This window comes from Scyliorhinus torazame, chromosome 18 (assembly GCF_047496885.1).
Source record: "Scyliorhinus torazame isolate Kashiwa2021f chromosome 18, sScyTor2.1, whole genome shotgun sequence".
NCBI lineage: Eukaryota > Metazoa > Chordata > Chondrichthyes > Carcharhiniformes > Scyliorhinidae > Scyliorhinus > Scyliorhinus torazame.
The window spans coordinates 96,475,415-96,490,302 of NC_092724.1; the positions used below are offsets into that span (position 1 = coordinate 96,475,415).

At 50.9% G+C, this 14,888-nt stretch overlaps 1 protein-coding gene across 5 annotated transcripts in view; it reads left to right on the forward strand.

Annotated features, from left to right (window-relative positions):
• The window catches only part of LOC140395380 (uncharacterized), a 242,299-nt gene that overhangs the window by 23,733 nt on the left and 203,678 nt on the right, over nt 1–14,888 (forward strand). For all 5 annotated transcript variants that reach the window (XR_011936169.1, XM_072483075.1, XM_072483074.1 and 2 more), the window contains exon 3: nt 4,973–5,062. Coding sequence is in view for 4 of the 5 variants with exons in the window: in XM_072483075.1 (XP_072339176.1) it covers nt 4,973–5,062 (90 nt within the window). In the remaining variant the exon portion in view is untranslated. The remainder of the gene's footprint in view (nt 1–4,972; nt 5,063–14,888) is intronic.

The window sequence follows — 14,888 nt, forward strand, 5'->3', positions numbered from 1 at the left end:
ACAACAGATGGAAAAAGAAATAAACAAAAAGCAAATATCAACAACTAACTAAGAAAAAACAAGAACACAAAATAACTCTCCCCCCCCCCCCCCCCCCCCCCCCCCCCCCCCGCCCCCCCCATCCCCCCTCCCTCCCCCTGGGTTGCTGCTGCTGTCTTTTCTGTTTTTCCATTATCGTTCCGCGAGATAGTCAAGGAACGGTTGCCACTGCCTGGTGAACTCCTGAGCCGATCCTCTTAACGCATATTTTATTCGTTCCTGTCTTATGAACCCTGCCATGTCGTTTATCCAGGCCTCCACGCCCGGGGGCTTCGCTTCTTTCCACATAAGTAGAATCCTTCACCAGGGACGCAAAGGCCAAGACGTCGGCCTCTTTCGCCTCCTGCACTCCCGGCTCTTCTGCAACCCCAAATATAGCCAACCCCCAGCTTGGTTTGACCCGGACCCCCACCACCTTTGAGATCACTTTTGCCACACCCTCCCAGAACTCATGCAGTGCCGGACACGACCAGAACATGAGAGTGTGGTTCGCCGAGCTTCCCGAGCTCCTCCCACACCTGTCCTCCATCCCAAAAAACCTGCTCAGTCTTGCTCCCGTCATATGCGCCCTGTGTAGAACCTTACATTGAATCAGGCTAAGCCTGGCGCACGAGGACGAGGAATTTACCCTACTTAAGGCATCAGCCCACAGCCCCTCCTCGATCTCTTCCCCCAGCTCCTCTTCCCATTTTCCCTTCAGCTCCTCTACCATCGCCTCCTCCTCGTCTCTCATCTCCCTGTATATTTCGGACACTTTACCTTCTCCAACCCATGCCCCCGAAATCACTCTATCCTGGACCCCTTGCGTCGGGAGCCGCGGAAATTCCCTCACCTGTTGCCTCGTAAATGCCCTCACTTGCATGTATCGGAAAGCATTCCCTGGTGGCAACTTATATTTTTCTTCCAATGCTCCCAAACTCGCAAACGTCCCGTCCACAAACAGGTCCTTCAGCTTTCTAATTCCTGCTCGCTGCCAACATTGAAATCCCCCATCTATCCTCCCCGGGACGAACCTGTGGTTATTCCTTATCGGGGACCACACCGAGGCACTCGTCACTCCCCTATGTCGTCTCCACTGCCCCCAGATCTTCAAGGTCGCCACCACCACTGGGTTTGTGGTGTACCTTTTCGGGGAGAACGGTAGTGGCGCCGCCGCCAGCACTTTTAGGCTCGTTCCCTTACAGGACGCCATCTCCAACCTTTTCCACGCCGCACCTTCTTCTTCCCTCATCCACTTACAGAACATCGACACATTGGCGGCCCAATAGTAGTCACTCAGACTCGGCAGTGCCAATCCCCCTCTGCCCCTACTGCGCTGCAGGAACCCCCTCTTTACCCTCGGGGTCGTTCCCGCCCACACAAAGCTCATAATGCTCCTGTCTATTTTTTTGAAGAAGGCCTTTGTAATCAGGATGGGGAGGCACTGAAACACGAAAAGAAACCTCGGGAGGACCACCATTTTGACCTCCTGTACTCTGCCCGCCAATGACAGGGGCACCATATCCCACCTCTTAAAGTCCTCCTCCGTCTGCTCTACCAATCGCGTCAGGTTAAGTTTATGTAGGGTTCCCCAGTTCCTGGCTACCTGAATCCCCAGGTATCGAAAATTCCTTGCTACTCTCCTCAGCGGCAGAGCATCTATCCCCCTGCCCTGTTCCCCGGGGTGCATCACAAAACGTTCGCTCTTTCCCATATTTAATTTGTATCCCGAGAACTCTCCAAACTCCCTGAGTATCTGCATTACCTCTGGCATCCCCTCTACTGGGTCCGCCACATATAGCAGCAAATCGTCTGCATATAGTGACACTCGATGTTCCTCTCCTCCTCTAAGCACCCCCCTCCACTTCTTAGAGTCCCTCAGCGCTATGGCCAATGGTTCAATTGCCAACGCGAACAGTAACGGGGACAGGGGGCATCCTTGTCTTGTACCCCTATGTAATCAAAAGTATCCCGATCTTTGCCTGTTTGTAACGACGCTTGCCACCGGGGCCGCGTACAAGAGTCTAACCCATCTAATGAACCCTTCCCCGAACCCAAATCTCTTCAGCACCTCCCACAAATAATCCAACTCCACCCTATCGAATGCCTTCTCTGCATCCATCGCCACCACTATCTCTGCCTCCCCCTCCGGTGGGGGCATCATCATCACCCCCAGCAACCTTCGTACATTGGCATTCAATTGTCTCCTCTTAACAAACCCTGTCTGGTCGTCATGTACCACCCCTGGGACACAATCCTCTATCCTTGTCGGCATCACTTTGGCCAGCAGTTTGGCGTCTACGTTTAGGAGGGAGTTGGGCCTGTATGACCCGCACTGCAGCAGGTCTTTGTCTCGTTTCAGGATTAGCGATATCGTCGCCTCCGACATTGTCGGGGGTAATGTCCCCCTTTCCTTAGCCTCATTAAAGGTTCTCGCCAAAAGCGGGGCCAACAGGTCCATATACTTCCTATAAAATTCCACCGGGAACCCATCTGGTCCCGGGGCCTTCCCTGCTTGCATGTTCCCAATTCCTTTGATCACCTCATCCACCTCAATCTGCGCCCCCAGACCTGCCACCTCCTGCCCCTCCACCCTCGGGAACTCTGGTCCAAAAAGTGTATCATTCCCTCCTTCCCCTCCGGGGGTTGGGACTTGTACAGCCTCTCATAGAATGTTTTGACCACCTCGTTCACTTTCCCTGCTCTCTGCTCCATCTTTCCCGTTTCATCCCTAACTCCTCCAATCTCTCTCGCCGCCCCCCTCTTCCGAAGTTGTTGGGCCCGCAGCCGGCTCGCCTTTTCCCCATATTCATATTGTATCCCCTGTGCCTTCCTCCACTGTGTCTCTGCCTTTCCCGTGGTCAGCAGGTCAAACTCCGTCTGTAATCTTCGTCTTTCCCTGTCTAGCCCTTCGTCTGGGGCCTCCGCATACTTCCTATCCACCCTCAAAATTTCCCCTACTAATCTCTCTCTTTCTTTACCCTCTTGTTTCCCCTTGTGGGCTCTGATGGAAATCAGCTCTCCTCTAACCACCGCCTTCAGCGCTTCCCATACTACTCCCACCTGGACCTCCCCATCGTCATTGACCTCCAGGTATCTTTCGATACATCCCCTCACCCTTCCGCATACCCCCTCGTCCGCCAGTAGTCCCATGTCTAATCGCCAGAGTGGGCGCTGGTCCCCTTCCTCTCCTAGTTCCAGCTTCACCCAATGCGGGGCGTGATCTGAAACGGCTATGGCCGAGTACTCCGTTCCTGCCACTTTCGGGATCAGTGCCCTTTCCAAAACAAAAATTCTATCCGGGAATATACCTTGTGGACGTGGGAGAAAAAGGAAAACTCTTTACCCATCGGTCTGGCGAATCTCCACGGATCTACTCCCCCCATTTGCTCCATAAACCCCTTAAGCACCTTGGCCGCTGCCGGCCTTCTCCCGGTCCTGGATCTGGACCGGTCCAGCCCTGGGTCAAGCACTGTGTTAAAGTCCCCCCCCCCCCCATTAACAAGTTTCCCACCTCCAGGTCCGGGATACGTCCCAGCATTCGCTTCATAAATCCCGCGTCATCCCAGTTCGGGGCATACACGTTCACCAGCAAAACCGCCTCACCCTGCAATCTGCCACTGACCATCACATACCTGCCCCCACTATCCACCACTATGGTCTTAGCTTCGAACGATACACGGTTCCCCACCAGTATTGCCACCCCTCTGTTTTTCGCGTCCAAACCTGAGTGGATTACCTGTCCCCCCCCATCCTTTCCTTAGTCTAACCTGATCCGCCAACTTCAGGTGCGTCTCCTGGAGCATAACTACGTCCGCCTTCAGTCTCTTTAAGTGCGCAAACACCCTTGCCCTCTTAATCGGCCCATTTAAACCTCTCACATTCCACGTGATCAGCCGGGTTGGGGGGCCATTTACCCCCCCCCCCCCCTCGTCGACTAGCCATCCCCTTTTTTAAACCATCTCCTCACCCAGGTCTCACGCACCCGTCTGTCCCCCAGACGGCGCCCTCCCGTCCCGACCACCTCGTCTCGTATCAGCTCCCCCTTACTCTCAGCAGCAGCAACCCAGTTAATTCCCCCCCCCCCTGATCCCCCTCTAGCTTGATTACTCCCCCCATATTGCAAGGAAAACAACCTGAGCCAAGGGGAAAATACAAAAGTGAATTCGTTTTTGTTAGATTGCAGCCGAGGTAACATACAAGTACGTCAATAAATGCAAAAATTGATGAAAATCTGATGCTCACCGAATCTTAATATTCTCTCCCTCTCTCTCACACACATGACAAGTAACCCTTACATATACAGCTGTTTCATTCATGCCCTCCAACAAATGCAGTCTAATAGGTGTTATTCCTAAGGCTTTCCTTATCATCTATGTAAAGGACAACTCCTTCTCTGAGTGAGATTGCTAAGGAGGGCACCCTCATACTTTAGGATACTCACATGTTGTAATTATTAAAACTCGTTTCACCTACCCTCTTTATAGTGAGTAAAGGGAGGATACTTTAACCAGTTTGAACCAAACTGATAGGTCAGTGGCTAACCCACTATGCCCACACATTCTCTCAACTTTTTTATTCGCTTACGGGATATGAGTGTCACTGGTTAAGCCACATTTATTGCCCATCCCTAGTTGCCCTTCAGAAGGTGGTGGTGAGTTGCCTTCTTGAACTGCTGGAGTCCTTGAGGTATAGGTACACCCACTGTGCTATTAGGGAGGGAGTTCCAGGATTTTGCCCCAGCGACAGTGAAGGCACGGTGATATAGTTCCAAGTCAGGGTGGTGAGTGATGTGGAGGGGAGCCTCCAGGTGTTGGGGTTCCCAGGTATCTGCTGCTCTTTTCCTTCTAGGTGGTAGTGGTTGTGGGTTTGGAAGATGCTGTCTAAGGAGCCGTGTGAGTTACTGCAGTGCATCACTGATATTCCATTAATTGGCTCTTGATTATTTTACAAGTTTTCAGTAGAAAAATTGGATGGATGCAGGAGTGGCAACATGTTAGACCTACATGGAAAAGGAATTAAAAAGATACATACGTTTGAAAAGGTAAGCATCCACTGTTCCTTATTAAACTTTCTTCTTATAAAAATCTGTTTTATTTCATGAAATAAGTGCAAATACATTCTGGATAATGTCCACAGTTTAGTGCTTCTGATTTTCAAAGATCTTCATTCCTCATGGACCAATCCTTTACCAAGGCAAGTCTTTAAAGGCCCATAGTTTAAGCATTTAAGCAGTAGACACAGCTCACTTTGTTGAACATTGAATTATTTTTCTCCATTCATGATGAATCAACTCATTGGGGGCTAAATGAATAGATTTTTCATTTAAAAAAAAAAAAAATGTTTTTATTGGCATTTCGTTATTGAATATCAGTGTGTATGAGCACACTGTAGAGAGCACAGTCATACAGTAACAGATATAAGACATAACAATAGTCCAACCCTAATCTACCAAACACATTTACAAGTTTCTATTCCCCCTCTCCCACCCAGAGAAGGTGTGGTCGGTATGTATATACACTTTTGTCTTGCCCTGAAAACTTTTGACCCAGCTTTTGGGTCCTTCCTTTGTGGCTGTGTTTTCGAACTTCTGCTGTCGACCTTTCCTCCCTCCTCCTTCCCCTTCCTCCTTCCCTTTCCTTTGTGCTTTGTGGCCCATCTCTGGATCCCTCCTCTCCCTCTGCTTTATTGGCTGTTGGCTACAAATAGGTCCTGGAACATATTTGTGCATAGCTCCCACGTCTTGTTGGAGCCCTCTTCCGACTTCCGGATAGCAAATTTGATTTTCCCGAGTTGGAGAAATTCCAACAGGTCGGACACGGTAGTCTGCAACGCTGGGTGGTGCTGCTAATCGCCAGCTGAGCAGGGTTCCTCTTATGAGGCAGTATGGCTAGCCCCTAGCTCTTGTCCCGCAGCAAAAATGGTACATCTGTCCCACCCAGCCGTTTCTTACCCACAGTCGGACCTTCTCCCTCAGGTATGTCTCTTGGAGAACTTCCGGTTGCGGCGATGACCAGCTAAGCCGCACGTTTCGGCACCTCCCGTTTCAACGGACTTTTGGGCTCTTATCGGGAGCCCCAACGGAAATTTTTTGCGGCCAAACCCAGTGTGAGGTGACGAAGGAAGGAGTCCCCCCGGGTGTGGATGGAAAGGAGCGACAGTAGTGGCCAGATTGCGGAGGATCCTCTGGAGCAGCGGCAGAGAAGAGAAGGGAGGAGCAAGATGGCGGCCGAGGGAGCCCAGATGGTATGGGGCCCGGAACAGCAGGAGTTCCTCCGACGATATGTGGAGGAGCTCAAGAAAGAGGTGCTGGCGCCGATGTTACTGGCAATCGAGGGACTAAAGGAAACACAAAAGGTCCAGGCGATGGAGCTCTGTGGAGTGAAGGCAAAGGCAGCCGAGAACGAAGACGAGATACAGGGCCTGGTGGTAAAAACGGAGACGCACGAGGCACTACACAAGAGGTGCACAGAAAGGCTGAAAGCCCTGGAGAACAGCTCGAGGAGGAAGAACCTACGGATTTTAGGTCTCCCCGAAGGAACAGAGGGAGCTGATGCTGGGGTGTATGTGAGTACGATGCTCCATACTCTAATGGGAGCTGAGGCCCCAACGGGCCCCCTGGAAGTGGAGGGAGTGTACCGGGTCCTCGTGAGAAGACCAAAGGCAGGGGAAACACCAAGAGCAATAGTGGTGAAGTTCCATCGCTACAGGGACAGGGAGATGGTCCTGAGCTGGGCTAAGAGGATGCGGAGTAGCAAGTGGGAGAATGCGGTGATACGCGTGTATCAAGACTGGAGTGCGGAGGTGTTGAGAAGGAGGGCGAGTTTCAACCGGGCCAAGGCGTGCTCCATAGGAAGAAAGTCAAATTTGGGATGCTGCAGCCGGCGAGATTGTGGGTCACACATCAGGGCAAACACCACTACTTTGAGACGGCGGAGGAGGCATGGACATTTATGCGGGAAGAGAAATTGGACTAGACTTGAGAAATTGACGCCCGGAGAGGGGTAGCGAGGTGGTGGCACAGAAATGTAAAGTGGGGAGAGGGGAGGGCTAATGTATAATAATGTTGGACGGGGAATTTTTCTCCCCCCCGATGTGGGGGACATGAAGAAATGTGGGCGCCGGTGGAAAAGGGGACAGGGAAGGGGAATGGGGGAACTGCGCCATTAGGGGCGGGGCCGAGAGGAAGGCACGGGTAGTTTCCCGCTCTATGGAAACAATGGCGGGAAAAAGGGCGCAGGAAGGAAGGGAGCCTCACACGCAGGGAGGTCAAAGGATGAACGGGGGAAGCCGAGGTCAGCCAGAGTTAGCTGACTTCCGGAAGCAATATGGGGGGAGTAATCAAGCTAGAGGGGGATCAGGGGGGGGGATTAACTGGGTTGCTGTTGCTGAGAGTAAGGGGGAGCTGATACGAGACGAGGTGGTCGGGACGGGAGGGCGCCGTCTGGGGGACAGACGGGTGCGTGAGACCTGGGTGAGGAGATGGTTTAAAAAAGGGGATGGCTAGGCGATGAGGGGGGGGGGGGTGGTAAATGGCCCCCAACCCGGCTGATCACGTGGAATGTGAGAGGTTTAAATGGGCCGATTAAGAGGGCAAGGGTGTTTGCGCACTTAAAGAGACTGAAGGCGGACGTAGTTATGCTCCAGGAAACGCACCTGAAGTTGGCGGATCAGGTTAGGCTAAGGAAAGGATGGGTGGGACAGGTATTCCACTCAAGGTTGGACGCGAAAAACAGAGGGGTGGCAATACTGGTGGGGAAACGTGTATCGTTCGAGGCTAAGACCATAGTGGTGGATAGTGTGGGCAGGTATGTGATGGTGAGTGGCAGATTGCAGGGTGAGGCGGTTGTGCTGGTGATCGTGTATGCCCCGAACTGGGATGACGCGGGATTCATGAAGCGAATGCTGGGACGTCTCCCGGACCTGGAGGTGGGAAACTTGTTAATGGCGGGGGGACTTTAACACAGTGCTTGACCCAGAGCTGGACCGGTCCAGATCCAGGACCGGGAGAAGGCCGGCAGCGGCCAAGGTGCTTAAGGGGTTTATGGAGCAAATGGGGGGAGTAGATCCGTGGAGATTCGCCAGACCGATGGGTAAAAAGAGTTTTCCTTTTTCTCCCACGTCCACAAGGTATATTCCCGGATAGACTTTTTTGTTTTGGGAAGGGCACTGATCCCGAAAGTGGCAGGAACGGAGTACTCGGCCATAGCCGTTTCAGATCACACCCCGCATTGGGTGGAGCTGGAACTAGGAGTGGAAAGGGACCAGCGCCCACTCTGGCGATTAGACATGGGACTACTGGCGGACGAGGGGGTATGCGGAAGGGTGAGGGGATTTATCGAAAGATACCTGGAGGTCAATGACGATGGGGAGGTCCAGGTGGGAGTAGTATGGGAAGCGCTGAAGGCGGTGGTTAGAGGAGAGCTGATTTCCATCAGAGCCCACAAGGGGAAACAAGAGGGTAAAGAAAGAGAGAGATTAGTAGGGGAAATTTTGAGGGTGAATAGGAATATTGTGGAGGCCCCAGACGAAGGGCTATACAGGGAAAGACGAAGATTACAGACGGAGTTTGACCTGCTGACCACGGGAAAGGCAGAGACACAGTGGAGGAAGGCACAGGGGATACAATATGAATATGGGGAAAAGGCGAGCCGGCTGCTGGCCCAACAAATTCGGAAGAGGGGGGCAGCAAGAGAGATTGGAGGAGTTAGGGACGAAACGGGAAAGATGGAGTAGAGAGCAGGGAAAGTGAACGAGGTGTTCAAGACATTCTATGAGAGGCTGTACAAGTCCCAACCCCCGGAGGGGAAAGAGGAATGATACACTTTTTGGACCAGCTAGAGTTCCCGAGGGTGGAGGGGCAGGAGGTGGCAGGTCTGGGGGCGCAGATTGACGTGGATGAGGTGATCAAAGGAATTGGGAACATGCAAGCAGGGAAGGCCCCAGGACCAGATGGGTTCCCGGTGGAATTTTATAGGAAGTATATGGACCTGTTGGCCCCGCTTTTGGCGAGAACCTTTAATGAGGCTAAGGAAAGGGGGACATTACCCCCGACAATGTCGGAGGCGACGATATCGCTAATCCTGAAACGAGACAAAGACCCGCTGCAATGCGGGTCATACAGGCCCATCTCCCTCCTAAACGTAGACGCCAAACTGCTGGCCAAAGTGATGGCAACAAGGATAGAGGATTGTGTCCCAGGGGTGGTATATGAAGACCAGACAGGGTTTGTTAAGGGGAGACAATTGAATGCCAATGTACGAAGGTTGCTGGGGTGATGATAATGCCCCCACCGGAGGGGGAGGCAGAGATAGTGGTGGCGATGGATGCAGAGAAGGCATTCGATAGGGTGGAGTGGGATTAATTGTGGGAGGTGCTGAAGAGATTTGGGTTCGGGGAGGGGTTCATTAGATGGGTTAGACTCTTGTACGCGGCCCCGGTGGCAAGCGTCGTTACAAACAGGCAAAGATCGGGATACTTTTGATTACATAGGGGTACAAGACAAGGATGCCCCCTGTCCCCGTTACTGTTCGCGTTGGCAATTGAACTATTGGCCATAGCGCTGAGGGACTCTAAGAAGTGGAGGGGGGTGCTTAGAGGAGGAGAGGAACATCGAGTGTCACTATATGCAGACGATTTGCTGCTATATGTGGCGGACCCAGTAGAGGGAATGCCAGAGGTAGTGCAGATACTCAGGGAGTTTGGAGAGTTCTCGGGATACAAATTAAATATGGGAAAGGGCGAACTTTTTGTGATGCACCCCGGGGAACAGGACAGGGGGATAGATGCTCTGCTGCTGAGGAGAGTAGCAAGGAATTTTCGATACCTGGGGATTCAGGTGGCCAGGCACTGGGGAACCCTACATAAACTTAACCTGACGCGATTGGTAGAGCAGACGGAGGAGGACATTAAGAGGTGGGATATGGTGCCCCTGTCATTGGCGGGCAGAGTACAGGTGGTCAAAATGGTGGTCCTCCCGAGGTTTCTTTTCGTGTTTCAGTGCCTCCCCATCCTGATTCCAAAGGCCTTCTTCAAAAAAATAGACAGGAGCATTATGAGCTTTGTGGGGGCAGGAAAGACCCCGAGGGTAAAGAGGGGGTTCCTGCAGTGCAGTAGGGACAAAGGGGGATTGGCACTGCCGAGCCTGAGTGACTACTATTGGGCCGCCAATGTGTCGATGGTCTGTAAGTGGATGAGGAAAGAAGAAGGTGCGGCGTGGAAAAGGTTGGAGATGGCGTCCTGTAAGGGAACGAGCCTAAAAGTGCTGGCAACGGCGCCACTACCGTTCTCCCCGAAAAGGTACACCACAAACCCAGTGGTGGTGGCGACCTTGAAGATCTGGGGGCAGTGGAGACGACATAGTGGAGTGACGAGTGCCTCGGTGTGGTCCCCGATAAGGAATAACCACAGGTTCGTCCCGGGGAGGATAGATGGGGGATTTCAATGTTGGCAGCGAGCAGGAATTAGGAAGCTGAAGGACCTGTTTGTGGACGGGACGTTTGCGAGTTTGGGAGCATTGGAAGAAAAATATAAGTTGCCACCAGGGAATGCTTTCCGATACATGCAAGTGAGGGCATTTACGAGGCAACAGGTGAGGGAATTTCCGCGGCTCCCGACGCAAGGGGTCCAGGATAGAGTGATTTCGGGGGCATGGGTTGGGGAAGGTAAAGTGTCGGAAATATACAGGGAGATGAGAGACGAGGGGGAGGCGATGGTAGAGGAGCTGAAGGGAAAATGGGAAGAGGAGCTGGGGGAAGAGATTGAGGAGGGTCTGTGGGCAGATGCCCTAAGTATGGTAAATTCCTCGTCCTCGTGCGCCAGGCTTAGCCTGATTCAATGTAAGGTTCTACACAGAGCGCATTGACGGGAGCAAGACTGAGCAGGTTTTTTGGGGTGGAAGTCAGGTGTGGGAGGTGCTCGGGAAGCTCGGAGAACCACACCCACATGGTCTGGTCGTGTCCGGCACTGCATGAGTTCTGGGAGGGTGTGGCAAGAGTGATCTCAAAGGTGGTGGGGGTCCAGGTCAAACCAAGCTGGGGGATTGACCTGGATTATTCCGTGTTCTTGTTTTTGTTTATTTCTTTTTCTATCTGTTGTTAGTTTAATATATTATTTAAATAACGTTTAATGTATATTCCTTTATTAAGTTGTAAAAACGGAAAATCGTTGTTTGGAAAACTTCAATAAAATATATTTTTTAAAAAAGGTATGTCTCTTGGAGGAAGACTATGTCTGCTTTCATACTTTTCAGGTGAGCAAAGACTCTGGATCTTTTCACTTGGTCATTAAGTCCCCTGACTTTCCAGGTGACTATTCTGATGAGGGTTTTCTGTTCTGTCCCCCCCCCTGCGGGATCAACCATCTTACATTGTGGATGCGACCCTGCACTCTGGGGTTTCCCTTTGTTAGGGGGCCAACCAAGATGCCGCGGTCACAGTACCCACCATGATAATGGGCTCCTGTGCTCCGGGGTTTCCCTTTGTCATGGGGCTGCCAAACATGGCCGCCAACTGTCTATACACCATGTGGGTGAGCCCCTGCACTCTGGGGTTCCCCTTTGTTTGGGGACTCTCCAAGGCTGTCTGTGGTGCCAATTTGTTTCTCGTTGTCATGTGCAGCCTGTTGTAGCCAGCCACTTGTCCCTTTGTTTTTTCTATGGTCGGCCTCTCACCCCCTCCCTACTGTTGTCCTCACTTCCGTTCCCCCCCTAACTATCCCCTGGCTGGTGATGTGTACATCACCTGTCGCCAAGCACTCTCACTCCGGCTGGAGATGCGCCGTGGCCCCTCCTCACTAGTACCTCCTGGTACTAGCTTTCCAAATGTGTGGTGGCCACCTCCTCCTGGGGTTGGTCTAAGCCAATCCTTCACCCGCTACTTTTCTTCCCCCTCTTCCTCCTCCTCACCCTCTCCTGTGCTCTGCTGCCCTCACGCCCTCATTTCTGTGTTTTAGCTCTCAGGTTCAGAGTGAGACGGTATACTCCCATGCAAATTGCCTGTGAGCGTTTCCGTCTTTCCAGGTGATTGTTTCACTGTTGCTCCTATTGCTGCCTTCCCAGCCCGTTCTCTTGGACAAATTCATCCGTATCCGCAGGGGCGTTCTCTGTAGTAGTGTTCTCTGCCCTGGAAAGTGACCCATAGATTGGCTGGGCACAGCATCTCTAGCTTCACCCCACTTTTTGAACAGGGCCGCCTTTGCTCTGTTAAACCCCACCCAGAGCTTGGCCAGGTCTGCCCCAATTTCCTGGTATATCCAAATCTGGTGTCCCTCTCAGTTGCAGCTGTCACAGAACTTAGAGGCTCTGCTTTAGTGCATGGAGCATTTGCATTATGCCTGGCCCAGCGCAGGATTCTTTCCCGGTCCTGGTACCGATGCATCTTGGCGTAATTGCCCTCAGCTGTTCCATGGCCCTTGGTTTTGGCCGGAGTGACCAGTGGACTCTGCCTATCTTTGGCAGGCTGGGGAAGCTGTCCCTTCCCACCAGGTTTCCCAGCATCTGGACTACTTAGTCTGTAGGGTTCCTGCCTTTGGTTCCTTCCGGCAGGCTTACTATCCTGCGGCCTGTCGGAAGGGATGGCACGGTAGCACAGTGGTTAGCATTGTTGCTTCACAGCGCTAGGGACCTGGGTTCAATTCCCGGCTTCGGTCACTGTCTGTGTGGAATCTGCACATTCTCCCCGTGCCTGTGTGAGTTTCCTCCGGGTCTCCGGTTTCCTCCTACAGTCCAAAGTATTGCAGATTGGGTGGGTTGGCCGGTCTAAATTTTCCTTGGTGTCCAAAAAGGTTAGGTGGGGTTACTGGGTTACGAGAATAGGGTAGACCTGTGGGCTTAAGTAGGGTGCTCTTTCCAAGGGCTGGTGCAGACTCGATGGGGTGATTGGCCTCTTTCTGCGCTGTAAATTCTATAGTTTCTATGATTTCTAATCCTCAGATTTTGGTGCTGCAAACGGTTCTCCTGGTCTTCTACCTTCCCCTTTAGGTTCACATTTGTTGCCACCAATCTCGCTATCTCCGTTTCCAGGGCATTGTCCTTTTTGAGTTCCTTTCCCCAAAGTATTGACCAAAAAATACTCGCTCTTCTCTAAATTTAACTTGTATCCAGAGAAGGAGCCAAAGCTTTTCAGTATACTCATTATGCCTCCCATAGCTGGCCCCGGGCCCTTCACATATAACTGATGTCTATTTGCTAGGGCAATTGGGGAGGGTTTAAACTAATATGCCAGGGGGATGGGAACCTATGCAAGGAGTCAGAGAAAGAGGGAGTAAGTACAAAAACAAAAGGTAGAAAAGTGAAGAAGAAAAGTGATAGGTGGAGAAACCAAGGGCAAAATTCAAACAGGGCAATAGAGAAAAATATTGGGAGCAAGACAAACAATGTGAAAAAGACAAACTTAAAGCTTTAGTGCACGGAGCATTTGCAATAAAGTGGATGAACTAATTGCGCAGATAGATATAAATGGGTATAATATAATTGGGATTACGGAGACATGGCTGCAGGGTGACCAGGGATGGGAACTGAATGTCCTCGGGTTTTCAGTATTTAGGAAGGACAGGCATAAAAGAAAAGGTGGTGGCGTGGCACTGCTGGCTAAAGAGGAAATTAACACAGTAATGAGAAAGGATATTAGCTCTGACAATGTGGAATCTGTATGGGTAGAGTTGAGAAATACCAAGGGGCAAAAGACATAAGTGGCTGTCATATATAGACCCCCAAACTGCAGTGGTGAGGTTGGGAATGGCATTAAACACGAAACTAGATGACCACATCTGATGTCATGTAAAAAATCCATGTTGATTGTTAACATGAGCAAAGTTTATTGGCTGGTTTACAGTGAAGTGTTGAAGTGAGAGGGAAGGACTAGCAACTTGCTGATCAGTTCCTTGGAAAGCAAGTGATTATGAGCCAAGGATTGCTTACTATGTCTAGAAGTAACAGAAAGAAGAGGAAAATATGACCATGAAATTTGCAACAAAAGCTTTGGAAGGCAGGCACTGATTTTAGAGCTGGCAGCTGATTAGAAAAGACACAGCTCAATAGTGCATGTACCATCAAGTGTTTGTTTTCCTATGCCAGCTGTGATCACACTTAAAGTGATCTTGTTCTAACTGGGAATAAATATGGATTCACAAAACACTTTCCTCTCCCTTTGCACTCAAGGTTCCTGCAATAAAACACACAATAGAATGTTAACAATTTACAATTATGAACAATTAATAAACAACAATCAATAACAAAAAAAACCAACACAGAATTAGAGATGCCTGTAATAAGGGACTATCGGTGATTTTAATCCACATAGATTAGGCAAATCAAATTAGCCACAATGCCGTAGAGGAGGAATTCCTGGAGTGTATACGGGATGGTTTTCTTGACCAATATGTGGAGGAACCAACTAGAGAGCAGGCCATCTTAGACTGGGTACTGTGTAATGAGAAGGGAATCATTGCCAATCTGGCTGTACGAGCCCCCTTGGGGATGAGCGACCATAACATGCTAGAATTTTTTATCAAGATGGAGAGTGAAGTAGTTGATTCAGATACTAGGATGCTGAATCTTAATAAAGGGAACTATGAGGATATGGGGCGTGAGTTGGCCTTGATAGATTGGGGAGAGTTATTTAAAGGGAGCACAGTAGATAGACAATGGCAAACATTCAAGGAACGTATGGGGGAACTACAGCAACTGTTCATTCCTGTCTGGCAGAAAAGCAAAGGGGGTAAGAGGGCCAATCCATGGCCTACAAAGGAAATTAGAAATAGTATACGATCCATGGAAGAAGCATACAGATTGGCCAAGAAAAATAATAGGTCTGAGGATTGGGAGCAGTTTAAAATTCATCAAAGAAGGATGAAGGGATTGATTAAGAAGG